This window comes from Acanthamoeba castellanii, assembly GCF_000313135.1.
Source record: "Acanthamoeba castellanii str. Neff unplaced genomic scaffold scf7180000084664, whole genome shotgun sequence".
NCBI lineage: Eukaryota > Discosea > Longamoebia > Acanthamoebidae > Acanthamoeba > Acanthamoeba castellanii.
Window position 1 is genome coordinate 128,959 of NW_004457466.1, and position 17,559 is coordinate 146,517.

Here is a 17,559-nt window from a genome sequence, read left to right on the forward strand (position 1 = left end):
AGGGGCGGGGGCGGGGTGCTGAGGGAGAGGGCGAGGTCCTCGTCGAGCTCCTCCTCGGCGTCGGCGGGGGAGGCGTAGGCGCCGCCCTCCTTGATCATGGCGTCCTTCTCCTCCTGGTGCTGGGTGAGCATCCACTTGATGATGTTGGTGAACTCGTCCCTCATCTTGGCCTCGTGCTCGCGCTGCTCGGCGATGAGCTGGTTGAGGTCGTTGGCGCGCTCCTCCTCGGTGCGGGAGAAGTCCTTCTGGGAGGTGAGCTGCTGCTGGTGGTGCTGGCGCTGGAGCTCGAGCTCGCCCTCCTGGAGGGTGCGGAGCGAGGCGAGGAGGTCCTCCTGCTGCTGCTTGGCGAGGGTGATCTGCTTGAAGTGGTCCTGGCGCAGCCTGGCCATGCGGTCGACGTGCTGCTGGCGGAGGAGGTCGTGCATCTGCTTCTCGTGCTGCTGCTTGAGGTTCTCCTGGCGCTCGCGCTGGTCGTTGGAGAGGGCGTCGCGGGCCATGGTGTGCTGCTGCGAGAGCGTGGAGAGCTGGTCGGCCTGCTGCTGCTGCGTCTCGCGCTCGAGCTCCTGGCGGCGCTTGAGCGCGTTCTCGAGGAAGGTGACCTCCTCCTGCTGCTGCTTCCGCTTGAACTCGTTCAGCTTGGACCGCTTGTCCACGCGGTTCACGCTCCGGTTGGCCTTCTGCCACTCCTTGGTCTGCTTCTTCTGCATCTCCTTGAACTCGCGGTTGTTCACCCGCTCCTCGTCCTGGTGCTGCCGGTGCTGCTGCTCCGTCACCAGCCGGTGGTGCTCCAGCACCTGCTCCTTCTGCAGCGCCTGCTGCTCCTGCAGCTGCCGCTGCTCGAGCGTCAGCTGCTCGCCGATGTTCTCCAGCTCCGTCTGCTGCTTGGTCTGCAGGTTGGCCAGGTCGAACTTCTGCGTCTCCCGGAACTGCTTCATCCCCGTCGACACCTGCTGCTGCTGCTGCTCTCGCGACTTCTGGCACTGCTGCCGCTGCTGGTACAGCGTCATGCTGTTGTCCTTCTTCTTCTCCTCCATCGCGATCTTCTGCGAGAACAGCAGCTGGTCGAACAGCGTCGAGTTCTTGAACGACGTGTCCAGGTTCTTCAGAGCCTCCGGCGACGCCCTGCACATATCCACCACCACGTCATGCCACGTCAGCCACTGTTTGGGGGGGGGCAATGGGGCGACAGACAGCGAGAGCGGCTCGAGACGTACTTCTCCTTCTTCATCCGCTTCTTCTCGTCCTGGTAGTTCTTCTCCTTGACCTTCTGCTGGGCCTTGAAGTCCTTGGTGAGCCTCTTCTGCTCCTCCTTGATGTCCCTGAGGCTCTTCTTCTTGTCGTTCTCGTGCTCTCGCTTCATCTGCCGCTGATCCCCCGAGTGCTCCCTCTTCTGTGTGTCGGTCTCGGTCAGGTACTCCTTCTCCCTGCGCTTCTGCACCCTGACGACCTCCTTCAGCTGGTTCTGGAGCTTGCCGTCGTGCAGCGCCTTCAATTGATCGAGTTGCTCCTGTGTACGTCAACAAGGGGGGAAGCAATGGTGAGCCCACACCACACACATCGCACGCACGCACGCATCACACACGATCGCACACGCACACATGTGGATGGGGGGAGGTGGGCACCTGGTGAGCCTTGAGCTGCCTTTGCTGCTGTTGCTCGTGGGCCTTCATCAACTTGCCGAGTTGCTTGATCTGCTGCTTCAAAACTTTCTTCTTGACGACTGCCCTGGCGCCGTTCGACTTGAGCGTGCGGGTCAGGGTGGGGCGGCGGTTCTGCTCTGCAGCCCTTTCCTTCGTTTTCTGTATTTATATATAAAAAAAATTAGCAACCGGAGAAGAACGCTGGTCAGGCAAAGCGCACACGCACACGCAACGACACGACACGCACGCGCAACACGACACTGGTCTTCAAATATTCTGAGATTGTACCCTCTCTTCGTGGAGAGCCTTGCGCTTCTCCTCCTCGGTCATGGTGCCCCACTGGGGGCTGTCGCGGATGGTCGCCATGCGCGTGGGAGGGGAGGGGACGGCCACCGGAGCCTCCACGGCCACGGTCGGCGAGGCGGCCACCTCTCCCGACTCCGACTTTTCGGACTCGTCGAGGTCGTCATCGGAAATCTCCATCGCTGCGCATGTACACCGCAACACCACCCAACCAGCCAGCACCGACAATGAAGAACGAGTGAGTGGCCACGAGGCGAGATTGATTGGTGGCGGGGCGGGGCGGGGCGTACAATCGCGACCCTCGGTGGGAGCGGTGATGAAGGCGGCCTCGGCATCGCGGGTGAGCCTGATCAGGTTCTTGATGATCGTGCCGTCCTCCTTCTCGATTCCTGCGAACCACGGATGCTACACGAGGGCTTCAATGTCAGGCCGGCGCGCCGGCGTGGACGAACCCCGAGCCAGCTCCGGGGGGGGGATGGGAGGGTTGAAGGGGGGTGCATGCATACCTTGAGGAGCTCCTCGGCAGACTTTCTCTGGTCGGGATCCTTGACGAAGCACTCCTTCAGGAAATCGTTGAACTCGGGCGACCTTCACCAAACGACCACCGGACACGAGTTGGTTGGTTGGTTGGGACCGGGCAGGGACAAGGAGACGGTCGGGATCCGTTTTCGAAAAGAGAGGAAGGGAGGAGGTACCAGCTGGAGGGGGACTTGAGGCGAGGCGGTGGGTTCTTGGGGATCTGCATGACCGCCGTCATCGGGGCGATCTCGTGCAGCGGCGGCTGAAGTTCCGCCATTTCTATACATGTGATACCCAGCGACCACAAATCGCACTGCACGTCGAGAACGACGCAACACACGCACACAGTCAACCACCGAACGCAGGCGAGGGATGAACCCGTGTTCACGGCGGTAACGGTGGGACGGTTACCTTTTCATTGTAAGGCGCGATCACGGTGTTGACGACCTCGGGGGCGATCCAATACGGGGTGCCGATGAAAGTCCTGCGCTTGTCGTGGGGCGACGCCATCTGCGCCGAGACACCGAAATCGGTGAGCTTGACCTGGCCCGACTCAGTCAGCAGGATGTTGGCGGCCTTGATATCTCTGTGGATGATGCCCTGTGTTACGCAACCACAACGCAACGACAGTCAGCTTCCGGCCACAATGCAACCACACATCCTCAGTCTCCGCGGAGCCGCGGGTGGGTGCGCAGATCAGGGATGGCTGGCTGGTGCCTACCTTCTTGTGCATGTAGGCCAGACCACAGAGCGATTGGTGCGTGATCCACCTGTTCTGCATTTCCGTCAAGGGAGTCTCCAAAACTGTTGGAAGAGGAAGAGGAAGAACGAGACGGCGTTGGTTCAATGCTTACAACCACGGACACCAACACGGGGAGAGAGGGAAGAAGCAGAATAGGTACTTTGGTAGAGGTCGTTCGCTGACCCGCCGTCGCACAGCTCCATTGCAATCTACGCAAGGAGTCGAACAAGACCGTAAGAAAAAAAGGGTAAAAGGCGTTCATCGTGACCCATCGAAAGAGGAATCAATAAGCGGGGGGGGGCAAGGGAGGAGAGGGCGTACAAATAGTTCCTCGCCCTTCTTCCAGCTTCCAAAGTACTTCACGATGTTCTTGTCGCTGCACTTCTGAAGAATCAGAATTTCGATCATCATTTCCTCGAAGGTGTCGTCCTCTTCAAGCTGGATGATCTTCAAGGCCACTACATCTTGTGTGGGTTTGTAAATCGCCTGTACGCCGTTGTTAGTCCATCATCAATCATCTCACCGAGCAGCAACTTTGCGTCTCCACATTACCTTGTACACGTGACCATAGGAGCCCACAGCCAACTCCTCGATGAGGTCGAAGAGCTTGGTGGGGTCCTCTTTGGAAGTGATGACCGACTCGATCGACATTGCGACGATGAATTAGGCCGTACTGGCTGAACGAACGGATGATGGAACCAACGTTAAGGGAAAGTGATGGATGGCGGGATGAATAGGCAAGGAAGTAAGAAGGAAGGAGCGAAGTGAAGGAGAAGCAGAGCAACGCGTGGCGAAAGGGGAGTTTCCCTCGGCCACAACACGCGCCGTCCGACGGGGACAAAGTGCCGACGCGGGGGGGGGAGGATTTGCGGGGGGCGAACCAAAAGGACGAGAGGCGGGAAGATGGATGGAAGGGAACCCCTGGGCCGCTGTTCTTAGATGGGGAGAAGGAGGATCGTGCGCCTCAAAGGGCCAAGCAGAAGGTTCTTTGATTTCCTACGCACCGCGGAGGAAAATAGGCGGGTTGGGTGCCCCCAGCGACCACAGCAAGACGCCCAAAAGGTGGTCCTTTCCCTTCGCGGCAGGACACCAATGAGGGAACAACTACCCCAAAGTCGACATATTTTAAACTCCTCCCTTTCGTGTTGCACGGCACCCAACCGGTGCTATCGCGTTACCAAGGGTGGGAGGAGCTCGTGGTGTTGGACGAGTTCTTGAACGAAAAGACAGAAAGGTGGAGGTCTCAGGGCACATCGTCCAACGTGAGACTGCCAAACCCGCCGGCGTGGAATCGCTTGAGAAAGTGGTGCGCCGCCACCTCAAGGTCGTCGGTGCCCTCCACTTGCTTCGCGCCTGCATTACCCAGGTTACCCCAACACCGACAGGAGATAGAGCCCCTACGTCAGAAGAGCACTTCCAATGTTGCTACGGGACAACATCATCTTCTAGAAGCCTGGGGCTGGGATAGGCCCGGCGTGGCAAGGGTGGCTGCCAGCGTACCTGTCTTTTGGGCGATCCTGCGGAGGAGGTGCTCGATGTCGTCGGTAGGTCCGTCCAGACCCCACGCCTTCACGTAGCCTTCCCAGGCGTTTAGTCGGTTGAGGGAGTAGAGCAGGTAGTCCGCGATGGCCTGCTTGCCGACGATCGACTCCTTTACCGCACCTGGAGGGACATAATCGCAAGGTGAGTGCGCATTTGCACTCCTCTTCTCTCACAGGAGCCACAGGGAATTGCTGGCAAACCAGTGAGTGCGAGTCGGAGACCCACGTCGGCGTTCTCCACGTTCGGGATCATCACACCCGGCGTATCGACCAGATAGGCCAGGGGCTTACTGCTCACCTTGAAGCCAGTCAGATCCCGCGTCACTCCGGGGAGTGGCCCTGTCTTGGCAAACTGTGATCCTGCAAGAGAGCGATGTCGCTCGTGAGACGCGCCGCCGCCAAGGCACTGCTTGCAAGCGACATAGACAATTGCTCAAACCTCTCTTTTTCTTATCTGAGTCGGACAGGCAGTGCTGGCGCAGGCTATTGATGATTGTCGACTTACCCACGTTCGGCAACTGTCAAGCCAACAACGACTGTGAGCAGCTGAACATCAGCATAGAAGGGGGCTTGGATGATCGTACACCCATAATCATAAGTGTCAGTGGCTTGTCTGGATAGCCCGGGCAAGACGTGCTCGGGTCATCAGCGCCCTCTCCTAACCTGCAAGCACGATCGTTGGTCGCACAGCCTCTTTTCTGACTCCGATGACGTGGGAAGCGTACAGACGCTGCCGGTGCTGTTTGTAGTGCTCCAGCGCAGTCGGGATGAGCGACTGTATGGCCTTCCCGGCCTTTCCCGCTCCCGCTGTTTCCCAACGATGCGCGGTGAGTCAGAGCAAGCTGCGGCACAAGACGTTGCGACGACGAGGAGTGGTACTGGCGGAGGTGCAAATGACCGGCTGGCCGTTCAGCCTTTCGTGCAGGGCTTTCGTTATCCTCTGTTGTCGTTTGCAGCCGATGAAGCGTCAGTTAGGGACCTGGCAGAACGAATCGAAGAGTACTGCTTATTGAGCGCAGAGGGGGGAGGCACAAAGCGAACGTGCAGCAAGATGTGGAAGAGAGTTGGTGACGTGCCGGCAGGAGGTTGTGGTTGGTGAGGTCGGCCTTGTGCAAAATGAGGATGCGCGGGATGTGGCGCTGGGCGAGCACGCCCTCGAGGGTGCTGTTGGCAGCGGAAAACGGGATGCGTGCATCCCGCACCTCGAGCACCACGTCCACGCCTCCGCTGTTCAGCCGTTCTCGCATGAGGCGTGTGGCCTTGGCCATGTGCCCCGGAAACCAATTCACAGCACCCGCGAAGCTGAAGCTCGTCCGCCCACTGCGCCACACCATCTTGTCCATCTTCTACTTTATCGTTCTTTTCTTTTTTCCTTCATGATTTTCACTTTTAATAAAATAAATAAAAGAAAAATGGGCGCATTGAAGCTCACAACTTGGCGGAGCTCTTAGGGAAGTTGATGCGCTTCTTCTCCTTCTTGGTCTTGAAGGTGAAGGCCAGGCCGCGGAAGGTGGCACGGCGGAAGCGGCCGATGTTGTAGATGAGCTCCTCCAGCTTTTCGCCCTGGCCCTGGTGATACTGGTGGCGCAGCTTGATCGTCACCACCTTGGAATGCGACACGCGGTCCAGCCTGATCACGCGCTGCTCGTGGAAGAACTCCAGAGCGTTGGACAGCCCCTCGGTCGAGAGCGCCTCAATGAAACTCAGCTCTCCACTGTAGTACTGCGCCATCGAGAACACCCTGCGTGTGCGTGTGCGTAAGTACCGCATGCACGACGGGAAGTGTGCCATTGCGGAAAGACGGGACAACGCACCTGACTCGTTCGAGGAAGCTGTTCTTTTCCATGATGATGCTGGGGAGGAGGCTCTTGAAGGCGTTGATGACGAGCCAGTAGGAGTCGATGAACGGCCAGAAGAGGGAGCACAGGAAGAGGAACATCTCCTGCGCGTCCTCCGAGGCCTGGATCGAGACCATGGTGGGCGACTCCTCGTCCTCCTGCTCCTCCTCGGGAAGCGCAGTACGGGCGACCTGCTCTTGCTTCAGGATGCCCCGCTCCTGCATTTGATTGAGCGTCTGCTCGAAGTTGACCTCGATATCCGGCGAAGGCTTGTAGATGAACTCCTGCAGAGGCAGCCATGGCATGGGTTTCGGGCGGTGATTGCCAGTGAGAACAGAAGCACAACAGGGGGCGGCGGGATATGAGTTGGGGACAGACCAGCTTGAGGAGCTGCGAAACGAATCGCACGTCGTTGAGCAGGTCACGCTTATTGACCTTGAACTTGGAGATGTCCTCAGGCTGGCGACAGTTCACAAAAAAGAAGGTGAGCGACAATTCAACTGAATAATAAAAAAATAAAATAAAAGGAAAGAGTTCACATTGGTGGTGTACCTGGGCCACACGGATGTGAGGCTTGATGGAGGCGTAGAGCGCTGCCGACACGATGCCCTCCAACACGAACCAATGGATAATCGAATTCTTGTAGAACGTCAACTCCAACCTATAAGAGCGCAGAGCGAATGAGGAGGCATCCCGAGTGAGTCGTGCAGACACGGTTGAGCGGAGGAGAGCAGCGAAGAGCGCCGCACCTTTGCTTGGGCTGATAGACGGTCTCGTGTGTGCCCTGCTTGTGCTTCTCCACCAGATTGTCGAGCACGTTGAGCGCGTTTTCTGTGATGCGGAGCGCGCTGATCTTGTCCTCCTGGAGAGATAGACGCACGTGTAAAGTCGCAATGAGTGTTTGGTGTCGTTCATCAATGCTGGCATGGGCAGCGCGTTCGCTTACCTTGAGAGAGGCGACGAAGCCGCCGCGCTCGACGATCATTTGCCGCAGCTGAAGGACCTTGTTGCGCAGTTGGGTGATGGGCAAGCCGCGACCGGTGTGCGTGAGGAGAGCCGTGGCCACCAGCGCGGTGGGTCGCGCCACCGTCACCTTGTTGCACTCGTAGAGAACCCTGACGTCATAGTGTGGCCGTGAGTACAGGTGGCACTTCTAAGCAGAAGAGGTGGCAGCGATAGGTACCGATAGGCGAGGGCCGATACGAGGCGGCGCACAGCAGGGTCATCAGGTCCGGTCTCAGCACGCAATTGATGTCGGACGTACTGGTTGGCAATGAACTGCTTGATGGAGATGGCATCGCCTGTGGACCATGAAAGCGAAGCCCGCGCACATGAGCAATAACCACCACAAACGGGGAGAAGCCTGGGAGGGTACCGATGTTGACGTCGACACGTCCGAATTTGAACTTCAAGAGGCGCGCAGCACGGATAACGCCGGCAACGGTCTCGGGTTCCTTCTGCCCGCCCAACAGCTCCTTTTTGTAGGCCTCGCCTTCGATCACCTGTGTCGGCCGGCCGACGTCAGCGCGTCGGCTAAAAGAAGGAGGGGGGGAGAGGCTGGAGGGAGGTACCTTGTCATAGCTGATCGCCACAGGCACGACCATGGCATCATCGACTTGGCCTTCGAGAACGGTGTTGGTGATGACGGACAGCATTCCCATCTTGGGCCGCAACACCTTACCGCTGCGGCTGCGTCCTCCCTCGATGAAGAATTCCAACACCGACGCTGCAAGCCACCATTCGCACGCGCGCTTGTTAGTGATATGAAGAATGAGCGAAACTGCAGGGTCAGGCAGTGGGTACAATACATTCGTTGAGGATCTGCTCCACATAGCAGCGGAAGAGCAGCGAATAGAGCGGGTCGCCGGCAAACTCCCGGCGAATGAAGAACGCTCCTGCTCGCCTGTTGTAGCGACAAGCAGAAGCCAAGCAAGGTCAAAGAGAACCAAGACCGGGAAAGAAAAACGCGGAATGAGACTTGGGCAAGCATGTGTGACGCACCTGAAGAGGTAGCCGACGATGGGGATGTTGAGATTGTCTCCGGCAGCAATGTAGGGCAGCGGCAGGTTGTAATGGAAGCAAATGATGGACATGACGATGTAGTCGATGTGCGACTTGTGCGTGGGAATGAGCACCACCGGAACACCCTTTTCTTCCAGCTCTTTCACCTGTTCACAGCATGGTGCGTGATGAGGCAAAGTACGTTTGCTGCGTGCGGTGAGAAGAACGTACCATACGGAGACCTTGGTCATCAACGTGAATGGAAACGAAGAGGCGCTTGAGGATCTTCGTCATCACGTATTCGAACGAGCGCGTGATGCGCGAGCTGAAACTGGCGATCATGTTGCCAATCATTTCTGCTACATGTCGCTTGGCCGCCTCCTCCGACATCTTCTTCTCGATTGCGTACTTTTGTGTGGCCTGCGCTCTCACACCGACACGCCCACCACCCGTTGGAGTGAGCAAACACCCAACAATTGCAGCATTTGGAAAAAAAGAAAGAAAAGAAACAGGAAAGGAGGTAGCGAGGGCAAGAGGTCGCCAGCATTCCGTACCCGGATGACACGCTCGTCCTTGAGAATGGCGTTCTTGATGATGTTCTCCGTACGCGGGAAGGGCTCGTGTGCGCCTGGCAGGTGTTGGTAGCCGGCGTAGGCCTTCCACAGGTCGAAGAAGTTGCCCACCAGCCGCCGCACCTGCATAAACGATCGCACAAAAACAAACGCATTAATGCATCGTTTTCGTCATTTGCCATTCGAAGTGAGAACATAAGAGCCTGTACCACGAAGTTCTCGCTCCTAATGCGACGCTGCCTAAACAGATTTTCATGCGAATACTCTACGATTAATTTGTTCAAAATTGGATGAAAGATTAGCCCAATTTATACTCAATGCTCAAACGTAGAAGTGAGTGCACCTGCAGCGTTGAGGCGTTGTTGGCCAAGCATCTCTTCCTCTTGGACGGGCACTGCAGCTGTGCCCTTTTCGCCTTCAATATTCTGGGCTTCTGTGCTCTCCTCCTCGTTGCTAATCTGAACCTGCTCTTCAGCCTCGCCATGGCCGTGAGGGCCGCCACTCGCCTCGGTCACGTCGGCCATCCTGCTCTTTGATCCTTCTCCTTGCTGCGACTGCCCGTGACGGAACAAACCAACGACGCCAGAGTTGTTGTGTTGTGATTCCACGTCGCGCAACATTCCGCAAGATCAAACTATGTCGGGAATTTACGGTGACAGCACCGCGAAAACACCAAAAATATGAGCAACAATATCGACCACTACATTGTAGACTGCACTTGGGACAACATGTTGGTGGCCTGTCCAAGGCGCCCAAGGTAGCCAAGCTTTTGTCGTTGGGATTGACTTACTTCACCCCCCTTGTATTTGGGCAAGGAGCAAAGTACGGCCACAAGAGAGGGTCAAACGCCGCCAGCAACAGCAGTGAGGTACACGGGCACTCGCCTGGGCCTAGAACTGCTTGAAGAAGTTGCAGATATCGGGATGCTCCTTGAAGCCCACCTTGAACTCCTCCAAATCTATCGTACCGCTCTGTGGAGGCCCAGCACGATGGCAAAACAAGCAAGTGGTGAGGCCTAAGCACGGGAGCAAGACAAAAGAAGGACGAGAAAGAGCGTGCGTACGTTGTCGGCGTCCACCTTGGCGAAAATCTCGTCGATGATCCTCTGGATCTCAGCCTCACGAGCCTTCAGCACTTGCTCAGAAGGAGCAGACATCTTCTTCAACTGTGGGCGTCGTGAGCACCAGCTCGTAATATGGAAGAGCTGAATCGAAAAGGAAGGGGGTACCATCGACTTCATCACGAGAATGAGCATGCGCTCAACCTCCTGTCTGTCGAGCTCGCCATTTCCGTCCTCATCGAACAACCGGAAAGAAGCTGCGCAGGTGAAAGATGAGAGAGGATAGATGGGAAGGGAAATCGCGTAGCCAAGGATTACCTTCGAGCTTGTCATCAATGGTGCCACCGAAGGATACGCCCATAAGTGCCATGTACTCTCGCACATCGATCGTGCTTAAGTACCGAAGTAGGTGATTAGAAATGAAAGGTGACAAACAGGGGTGGGGCAACGCACCCACTGCTGTCCTTGTCGAACGATTCAAAGATGGCCTCTGCAAATTCTCTTTCTGCGGCCCCCTCCTTGGTCATCACATCGAGGAACTTATCCTTGGTGATTTGACCGTTCTTGCCCTTCTGGCTGTTGAACGCCCTGAAGGTGAGATCCACCTTATCCTTGGGCACTGTAGCCGAGGCGGGCGAAATGAGCGAAGGAAAGAAGAGAGAGCGCGATTGCGGGCGCCCTGATGAAAGCAAGAGGTTGCGGGGGGGGGTTAGACGTACGGTTGTACTTCCTCTTCCAATCCTCGAGGTCCCTCTTTGGTATTTGTTGAGCGTTTCCCATGGCTGTACAGATGTGTTATCTTCTTCCTTCCTCTTCTTCTATCAAGCCTAGTTTGTCAATCTTGGACCACCTCGTGGCCTTGTTCAGCTCAAAAGGGAACGCGAAACGGTTGCAAATTCCACACATTCCAAAAAAGAGAGAAGAAAATAAATTATGATTTCCCCTTGTCAGGTGTGCACGGTGCGGCCTTGGAGGGAGGGCTGGAGCAGCTGCAGGAAGGATCCGCACGTTTTGTCGATGGTCGCGGTCAGCTTCTCAAGGTCATCGTTTATGGCGTGCACCTTGATGTTCAGGTCCTGAAGAGCAACCACGTAAGCGCCAACGAATCACTTGGCTGCGTTCATTTGCGCCTCTACGTACCTGTGTGACGTTGCGCACTAGATCCAACTGATGGGAGACTTGCATCACGTCCTTGTGTGTGGACTGGACACCGACGATTAGAATTAGAATGGGTATGTATGCGTTGGGTTGAATACAACGTGCCTGGAACGTCTGGTGGAGCTTGGCGTTGATCGTCGTTCGTATACCTTGGTTGTGGCGCTGGATCTTGCGTTCGGCCGCACTGGGGACACACACACACACACAATGATAAGGCCCATGGCTGGTGAACACGCTGCCAGAAGAGGGCAATTTTCAACTAACCTCTGCTCCTGAATGAGCCCCTTCTTGCGCGTCGTCTTCAACAGCGGCGCGATGGCATCGCTGAACGCACCTAAGGTCGTGTATGGCGCAGCGCTCGGCTTGTCCCCCTATTGGCAGTGGTTCGCCATTAGTGGCGCCGGGGGCAAGAGGCAAAGTACCACCATGGTGGCAAGTGTGATGAAAGGGCGAGTACCGAGGCACTGGTGTTTACGGAGTCATGCAGTGCCTCGATCCCACCAGACGCGTCGCTTCCACGTCGATCATCAGCGACCATTTGGATCTCGCTACCGTCATCGACGCCCTCGTCCGCGCCCGCAGTCTTCGTGCCCTGTGTGCTCCTCTCTTCCTCGTCTTCCGGCTCCTCTTCCTCCTGCGCCAACCAATAGAGTGACGCACAAGACACATAGTGCACGTTGGTCAATGCAGGCTCACCAAGGAGGTCACTGAAGGGGTTACCTCGTCATCTTCTCCTTCAAAGACAAGACCAGCAGCGGCAGTCTTGACACGAATCTCCTCGGTCAGCTCTCCGTCGCTCTCGTCCACCTCTTCCTCCTCTTCACTTTCCTCGCCTTAGACACGAATCAATTAATGAAATGAGTAATCATTTTTAACAAAAAGAGTGCACATAGAGGCCAAGGCAGGATACCTTCGATCACGTGGCCCAAAGGCTTCGCTTCGCTTCCTTCCATCTGTTCGTTGATTGAAATGGTGAAGCCCAAAGAAAAAAAAATGCGAAAAGAAATAACCATTGTTTTATTTTTATTTTGACCAAAAATAACAAGCAGCATGTCCGAGGTCGTGGAGGTGAGCACCCTACAGAGGGCGCGGTTGGCCCACCAGCCGCCGGTTACGCCGACGTTGCGCGGAAGGACCACATTGCGTCGTCATGCCCACCCGACCTCCTCCCTCGCGCAGCCCGGTACCCGGCTGCTCCATTTATTAATTCAATCCAACGGGGGCAGCCCTTCTCCTGCGCCGGGCTTGAGGCACTGCATGGCCAACACTGCCTGTGACTGACCGTACAGCTGCGCGTTATGCTCTACAGAGGAGATCGAAAAGCGGCTGCCGCACATCTTCGGGCAACCTCGCGTAGAGCTCGAGGCCGCCTCCACCGCTGGCGACGATGCCTCCCACTCTCCCCTGCGGGTTCGGCCTCCTCTGTTCTCCCTCCACACACTCACCCTCTACTCGCGCAGTTGCTATCAACCCTGAGCTTAACGTACGTGTTCAACACGCAGATCGGCGTGGTGCTGTCGGGCGGACAGGCCGCGGGCGGGCACAACGTGATCGCGGGTCTTTTCGACTACGTCGCCGCTGGCCACCCGCACTCCAAGCTCTACGGCTTCATCGGTACGGGCGTAGTCGCTACGTACACGGATGTTAGAGAGACGACGATGCATTGACGTTGATCGTTCTTTATTCCTCCCCGCAGGCGGTCCCATTGGGCTGGTCAAGGGCGACTTCATTGTGATCGACGCCCCACTGGTGGCCAAGTACCGCAACCAGGGCGGCTTCGACATCATCGGTGCGATCGCCTTGCACCACTCGCGGGTCGACCAGAAGAACCTCTTGGCTGAGTCAAAGCGCGCGTGTGTGGCGTGCGTCAATCAGGTACGGGCAGGGACAAGATCGAAACGGACAAGCAGCTCCTGGCCTCTCGCGTGGTGTGTGAAAACCTGGCCCTCGACGGCCTCGTGATCATCGGTAAACCTCGCCAGTCCCGCGCACATGTTCGTAACCGGCTGACAGTGTTGTGCTGTGCTGTGTTGTGCTGTGTTGTGTTGCGTACTCGAAAAAAGGTGGCGATGACTCCAACACCAACGCTGCTCTTCTGGCCGAGTATTTCAAATCACACCACCTCAAGACCAACGTACGGCAGCGCTCACCTGACGAGGCGAGAAGCGTTTCCCCCCCCCTCACCTTTCTCTTCGTTGCTGGTGATGACAGGTGGTGGGTGTGCCCAAGACCATCGACGGCGATCTCAAGAGCTCGCTGGGCGTTGAAGTGAGCTTCGGCTTCGATACCGCGTGCATGATCTACAGCGAGCTCATTGGTAACATCGCTACCGATGCCAACAGGTACACACACACACACACACACACTTCACACCCATTGCAACATGTTAAGATCGTATATGTTATATCAACTCACTTGGCATTGCCCCGTGGTCTCCCTCCCGTGACAGTTCGCGCAAGTACTACCATTTCATTCGGCTCATGGGCCGGTCTGCGTCTCACATCACCCTCGAGTGCGCCCTGCAGACTCGTCCCAACATCACCCTCATCGGCGGTACTGCACTACGTCGCGCTCGTCACATTGCACACCTGACTTACCCCGCTTGGCTCCTGCTGGTTGGTGCGCGCGGTGTGCACAGAGGAGGTGGCGGCGCGCAAGCAGACGCTGTCCGATCTGACGAACGAGCTGTGCCACGTCATCGTGGAGCGGGCCAAGGCGGGCAAGAACTTTGGCATCGTGCTCCTGCCCGAGGGCCTTATCGAGTTCGTGCCGGAGGTCCACCGCCTGATCTCCGAGCTCAACGAGCTGATGGCCAAGGGCAACTCGGCCGACGTGGTGGGCGAGAAGCTCACGGAGGAATCGCGCGCCGTGTTTGACTTCCTGCCCAGTGCCATCCGCCACGAGCTGCTGCTCGACCGGGACCCCCATGGCAACGTCCAGGTACGCCTCTCGGCCGTTCATCAGTCATTCTTCGAAGACCCACACTCACGCAACACACACACACACACACACACACACACACACACACACACACACACACACACACACACACACCACACAAACACAAACGCCCACCCACACACACATGCAGGTGTCCAAGATCGAGACGGAAAAGCTGTTTATTCACCTGGTCACCAAGGAGCTGAAGCGGCGCAAGGCCAACGGGCAGTTCAAGGGCAGCTTCTCGGCCATGGGCCACTTCTTCGGCTACGAGGGCCGATGCGGCCTCCCCTCCAACTTCGACTCCAACTACTGCTACGCCCTCGGCCGGACGGCGGGCGCGCTGCTGGACCACGGGCTCACCGGGTACATGGCGTCGGTGTCCAATCTCACGGCGCCGCCGGAGCAATGGAAGAGCGGAGGCCTGCCCCTGACGGCGCTCATGAACATGGAGAGGCGCAAGGGCAAGAACGTGCCGGTCATCCGCAAGGCCCTCGTCGACCTCGACGCCGCGCCCTACAAGGAGCTCCTCCGCCACCGCGAGAAGTGGGCGCGTGGCGAGCACTATCGCAACCCCGGTACGCCTGCCCCACGCGCGCCCTCTTTGACCGAACCACTCGCTGACTTGTCCGTTGCTGTTGTTGCAACGCGCTGGCGAGAGCAGGTCCCATCCAGTTCTACGGGCCGGCCAGCGGGGAGGTCAACATCACCCTTCAGCTCGAATTCGGACAGGCCCACCGCCACCCCAAGGCCGCCCTCTGATGAAGGGAGGACCTACAAGCTTGCACTCTCAGAAGCACAAGACTCTCTTTTTTTTATAACACAACTACTCAACTTCTTCTTCTTCTTCTACACATTATTGTTCTCCACACCACCACCGCCAGCAGCCTCGCTCTCCTTGTCCTTGGCTTTGTCGCCGTCGCCAGGCGCGGCCTCGCCGGCTGCGGCCCGCCGCTGGCGGAAGAGGGCGCCGCTTCGGAGCTGGTTGACGACGTCATCGATGTTCTGGGGCTTCCCGCCTGGTGGCAGGCCGGGCGGGGCACCCGGTGGCGGGCGGGCGTTCGGTGGCGGGCGCAGCATGGAGGAGCCTGGTGGCCCTCCTTGCCGGCTCTGTCGCGCCTTGAGCTCGGCCTTCCGCATGTTGTCCTCGTGCACCCGCTCAAACGCTGTCGTAAATGTGTGGAGCTGTACCCAACAGGTCAGTAACGGTTGGGTGGGGTAAAAGAGGGAGATTTGTGTGTTTGTGATGCGTGTGTGTGTGTGTGTGTGTTGCGTGGGTGTGGGAGGGAGGGGACGCACCATGCCAAAGAGCTGCTCGGGTGTGCTGGAGATGGGCTCGCCGAAGCGCTCCACCACCTTTTCGAAGTTCTCCTCCATCTCCTTGTAGTCGCTCTCAATGTCGTTGAAGTCGCCTTGGCACGCCACCACAAACATTTGCATTTGCTGTGTGTGCCCCAAGAGACGAGACGAGACGAGACGAGGTTAGACGACGGCGCTGGTGAAGAGGGAGAAGGGGGGATGGGGGGAACCAACATGACAGAACTTGGCGTCGTGCTCGTCCTGGTAAACGGAGCTGGACACGAGGGAGATGGCCTGCTTGCACTGGCCGAACCCTCGTCTCAGCTGCTCCAAGGCCGCCTTCACGATCTGGAACGACACGCGGCAGGCCTGGTGCACGTGCTTGAGCTCCTGTGGATCGCGCACGACACGTCGGTCGCAGTGTGAGTTTGGCGTACGCGCGCGTGGACTGCGCACGCTTTGCTTGGTGTCGGCTAAGGGGGAGGGAACCTTGGTGAAGCCCAGCAGCTCGGGGTACTTCTGGGCGATCAGCGTGGCCAGGTATTGCAGCAGGTTCGCCTTGTTGTCCGTCGATTTGGTGTCCTACACGCGGCCATATCACAATGTGTTGTGTGTTGTTGTGTTTGTTGTGTTGTGTTGTGTTGTGTGTGTGGTGAGAAACAACGAGTGCCACACCGTATGTGTCGTGATGGTTATGAGAGGGAGAGAGAGAGAGAGTGACGAGTGGTAGGTACCTGGAGCTTGGTGAGGGCGTCGAGCTTGAAGCCGTAGGCGGCTCCTCGGTGCGTGCCGCCGTTGATGTAGTTGCCCACGGCCAGCACCACCTCCAACACGCCCCTGAACTTCTTGCTCTTCTGCACCTCCTCGCACGCCTCCAGCACCGCCGTGATGTCCTGCAGGACCGAGTTGGCGCGCGTGGTGCGTCAGCGGTTTATTGCGTGGCGAGCGCGCACACGCGCGGGGGAAAGCGAGTGAGGGTCACGTACTGGCCGCAGCTCGTCCATCTGCTCGCGGCACTTGAGTTTGAACGCCCAGGCCTTCAGCCGGTCGCCGTAGTGGTGGATGTCCTTGATCACCCAGAAGAACTGCTCCGCCTTTCCAAGCTTCGTCCTGCCGCCCCCGCCGCCGATGAGAAGAACAAGAGCAATCGTCACTCGGTTGGCTCGCACTAGCGATGTCAGGCTGGAGGAGAAGAAGATGTACTTTTCTTCGGGATAGTCGACGATCTGGTCGATCTCTTCCTTGGTGGGCACGAACTCCATCAACTTGAGCACCTTTTCGTAGTCGAGCACCGATTCGTCGAGCGTCAGGATCGCCTTGTGTATGTCCTCAAACGAGGCCTTGAATCGGGACAGCATGATGGCTACGGATGGCCACGGTTGGTCACCCATTTTGAACTTCGAAGTGAGAGGCCCACCCAGGAAAGAGCAGTGCGCGCGCGGGGGGGGGGATTGGTGGTGGTGGTGCGGTACCGCAGTTGTTGGCCCGCTTCATGTCGATGAGGGTGATGAGCATGTTCTTGGGCTTGATGAGGGAGGGCTTGGCGCCGGCCGCGGAAGGTCCCTTGGGCGAGAGAGCCGTGGCCGCGAACATGTTCTCGATCTCCATTCTGTCAAACTGAATCTTGTCGTCCTCCACCCCAGCCCAGAAGCTTTGGCTCACCTACACACACACACACACACGCACGCACGCACACGCACACGCAACACCCAACACACAACACGCACACACGAGACGTCAGTTTCACGGCACAGCTCCACTGTGACCAGGTGAGCATGATGGCGTACCTGACTGGCGGGGATCTTGGTCCAGTTGAGGTGCTTGAGCTTGACGCCCGGGTGGATGGCCTTCTTGGGCGGCAGTCGGCCGGGGCCGCCCACCATCCCGCCCATGGGCGGCGGCGGTGCCATGCCGGGAGGTGGCGGGGCCGCGATGCCCGGCGGCGG

At 57.8% G+C, this 17,559-nt stretch overlaps 7 protein-coding genes across 7 annotated transcripts in view; 1 reads left to right on the forward strand and 6 right to left on the reverse strand.

Moving 5' to 3' along the window:
* The window catches only part of ACA1_368560 (protein kinase domain containing protein), a gene marked incomplete at both ends in the record, with an annotated part of 4,410 nt that extends 555 nt beyond the window's left edge, over positions 1-3,855 (reverse strand). Inside the window, 12 exons of the mRNA XM_004340106.1 lie at positions 136-1,122; positions 1,215-1,507; positions 1,623-1,799; positions 1,929-2,125; positions 2,234-2,348; positions 2,450-2,531; positions 2,639-2,775; positions 2,874-3,062; positions 3,121-3,266; positions 3,365-3,413; positions 3,526-3,690; positions 3,757-3,855. Of these exons, the coding sequence (XP_004340154.1) occupies positions 136-1,122; positions 1,215-1,507; positions 1,623-1,799; positions 1,929-2,125; positions 2,234-2,348; positions 2,450-2,531; positions 2,639-2,775; positions 2,874-3,062; positions 3,121-3,266; positions 3,365-3,413; positions 3,526-3,690; positions 3,757-3,855 (2,636 nt within the window). The remainder of the gene's footprint in view (positions 1-135; positions 1,123-1,214; positions 1,508-1,622; positions 1,800-1,928; positions 2,126-2,233; positions 2,349-2,449; positions 2,532-2,638; positions 2,776-2,873; positions 3,063-3,120; positions 3,267-3,364; positions 3,414-3,525; positions 3,691-3,756) is intronic.
* A 592-nt stretch (positions 3,856-4,447) lies between these two features.
* On the reverse strand, positions 4,448-6,088 carry ACA1_368670 (GTPase of unknown function subfamily protein; the record flags this gene model as incomplete). The annotated part of the gene is made up of 7 exons (XM_004340107.1): positions 4,448-4,557; positions 4,705-4,866; positions 4,947-5,105; positions 5,185-5,263; positions 5,330-5,408; positions 5,471-5,552; positions 5,818-6,088. The coding sequence occupies 7 exons, from the start codon at positions 6,086-6,088 to the stop codon at positions 4,448-4,450; spliced, it is 942 nt and encodes a 313-aa protein (XP_004340155.1).
* An 85-nt stretch (positions 6,089-6,173) lies between these two features.
* Positions 6,174-9,680, reverse strand: ACA1_368680 (acyltransferase domain containing protein; the record flags this gene model as incomplete). Its single annotated transcript, XM_004340108.1, has 15 exons — positions 6,174-6,486; positions 6,560-6,867; positions 6,962-7,042; positions 7,136-7,244; positions 7,333-7,445; positions 7,530-7,698; positions 7,767-7,884; positions 7,959-8,085; positions 8,155-8,309; positions 8,392-8,486; positions 8,585-8,751; positions 8,816-9,004; positions 9,139-9,279; positions 9,366-9,421; positions 9,500-9,680. The coding sequence occupies 15 exons, from the start codon at positions 9,678-9,680 to the stop codon at positions 6,174-6,176; spliced, it is 2,322 nt and encodes a 773-aa protein (XP_004340156.1).
* A 366-nt stretch (positions 9,681-10,046) lies between these two features.
* Positions 10,047-10,996, reverse strand: ACA1_368690 (EF hand domain containing protein; the record flags this gene model as incomplete). Its single annotated transcript, XM_004340109.1, has 6 exons — positions 10,047-10,127; positions 10,220-10,321; positions 10,385-10,473; positions 10,535-10,608; positions 10,670-10,835; positions 10,936-10,996. The coding sequence occupies 6 exons, from the start codon at positions 10,994-10,996 to the stop codon at positions 10,047-10,049; spliced, it is 573 nt and encodes a 190-aa protein (XP_004340157.1).
* A 167-nt stretch (positions 10,997-11,163) lies between these two features.
* ACA1_368700 (uncharacterized protein) lies at positions 11,164-12,327 on the reverse strand (the record flags this gene model as incomplete). The annotated part of the gene is made up of 6 exons (XM_004340110.1): positions 11,164-11,292; positions 11,357-11,558; positions 11,639-11,745; positions 11,832-12,008; positions 12,095-12,207; positions 12,285-12,327. The coding sequence occupies 6 exons, from the start codon at positions 12,325-12,327 to the stop codon at positions 11,164-11,166; spliced, it is 771 nt and encodes a 256-aa protein (XP_004340158.1).
* Positions 12,328-12,424: 97 nt separating this feature from the next.
* Positions 12,425-15,076, forward strand: ACA1_368710 (diphosphate-fructose-6-phosphate 1-phosphotransferase; the record flags this gene model as incomplete). Its single annotated transcript, XM_004340111.1, has 11 exons — positions 12,425-12,557; positions 12,684-12,784; positions 12,877-12,988; positions 13,071-13,227; positions 13,260-13,342; positions 13,438-13,508; positions 13,586-13,716; positions 13,824-13,927; positions 14,013-14,314; positions 14,466-14,892; positions 14,979-15,076. 11 exons carry the CDS (start codon positions 12,425-12,427, stop codon positions 15,074-15,076), a joined length of 1,719 nt encoding a protein of 572 aa, XP_004340159.1.
* An 87-nt stretch (positions 15,077-15,163) lies between these two features.
* Positions 15,164-17,559, reverse strand: part of ACA1_368720 (formin domain containing protein) — a gene marked incomplete at both ends in the record, with an annotated part of 4,362 nt that continues 1,966 nt past the window's right edge. Inside the window, 8 exons of the mRNA XM_004340112.1 lie at positions 15,164-15,499; positions 15,614-15,757; positions 15,848-16,003; positions 16,103-16,195; positions 16,348-16,506; positions 16,600-16,976; positions 17,086-17,275; positions 17,401-17,559. The exon at positions 17,401-17,559 is cut by the window's right edge and continues 343 nt beyond it. Of these exons, the coding sequence (XP_004340160.1) occupies positions 15,164-15,499; positions 15,614-15,757; positions 15,848-16,003; positions 16,103-16,195; positions 16,348-16,506; positions 16,600-16,976; positions 17,086-17,275; positions 17,401-17,559 (1,614 nt within the window). The remainder of the gene's footprint in view (positions 15,500-15,613; positions 15,758-15,847; positions 16,004-16,102; positions 16,196-16,347; positions 16,507-16,599; positions 16,977-17,085; positions 17,276-17,400) is intronic.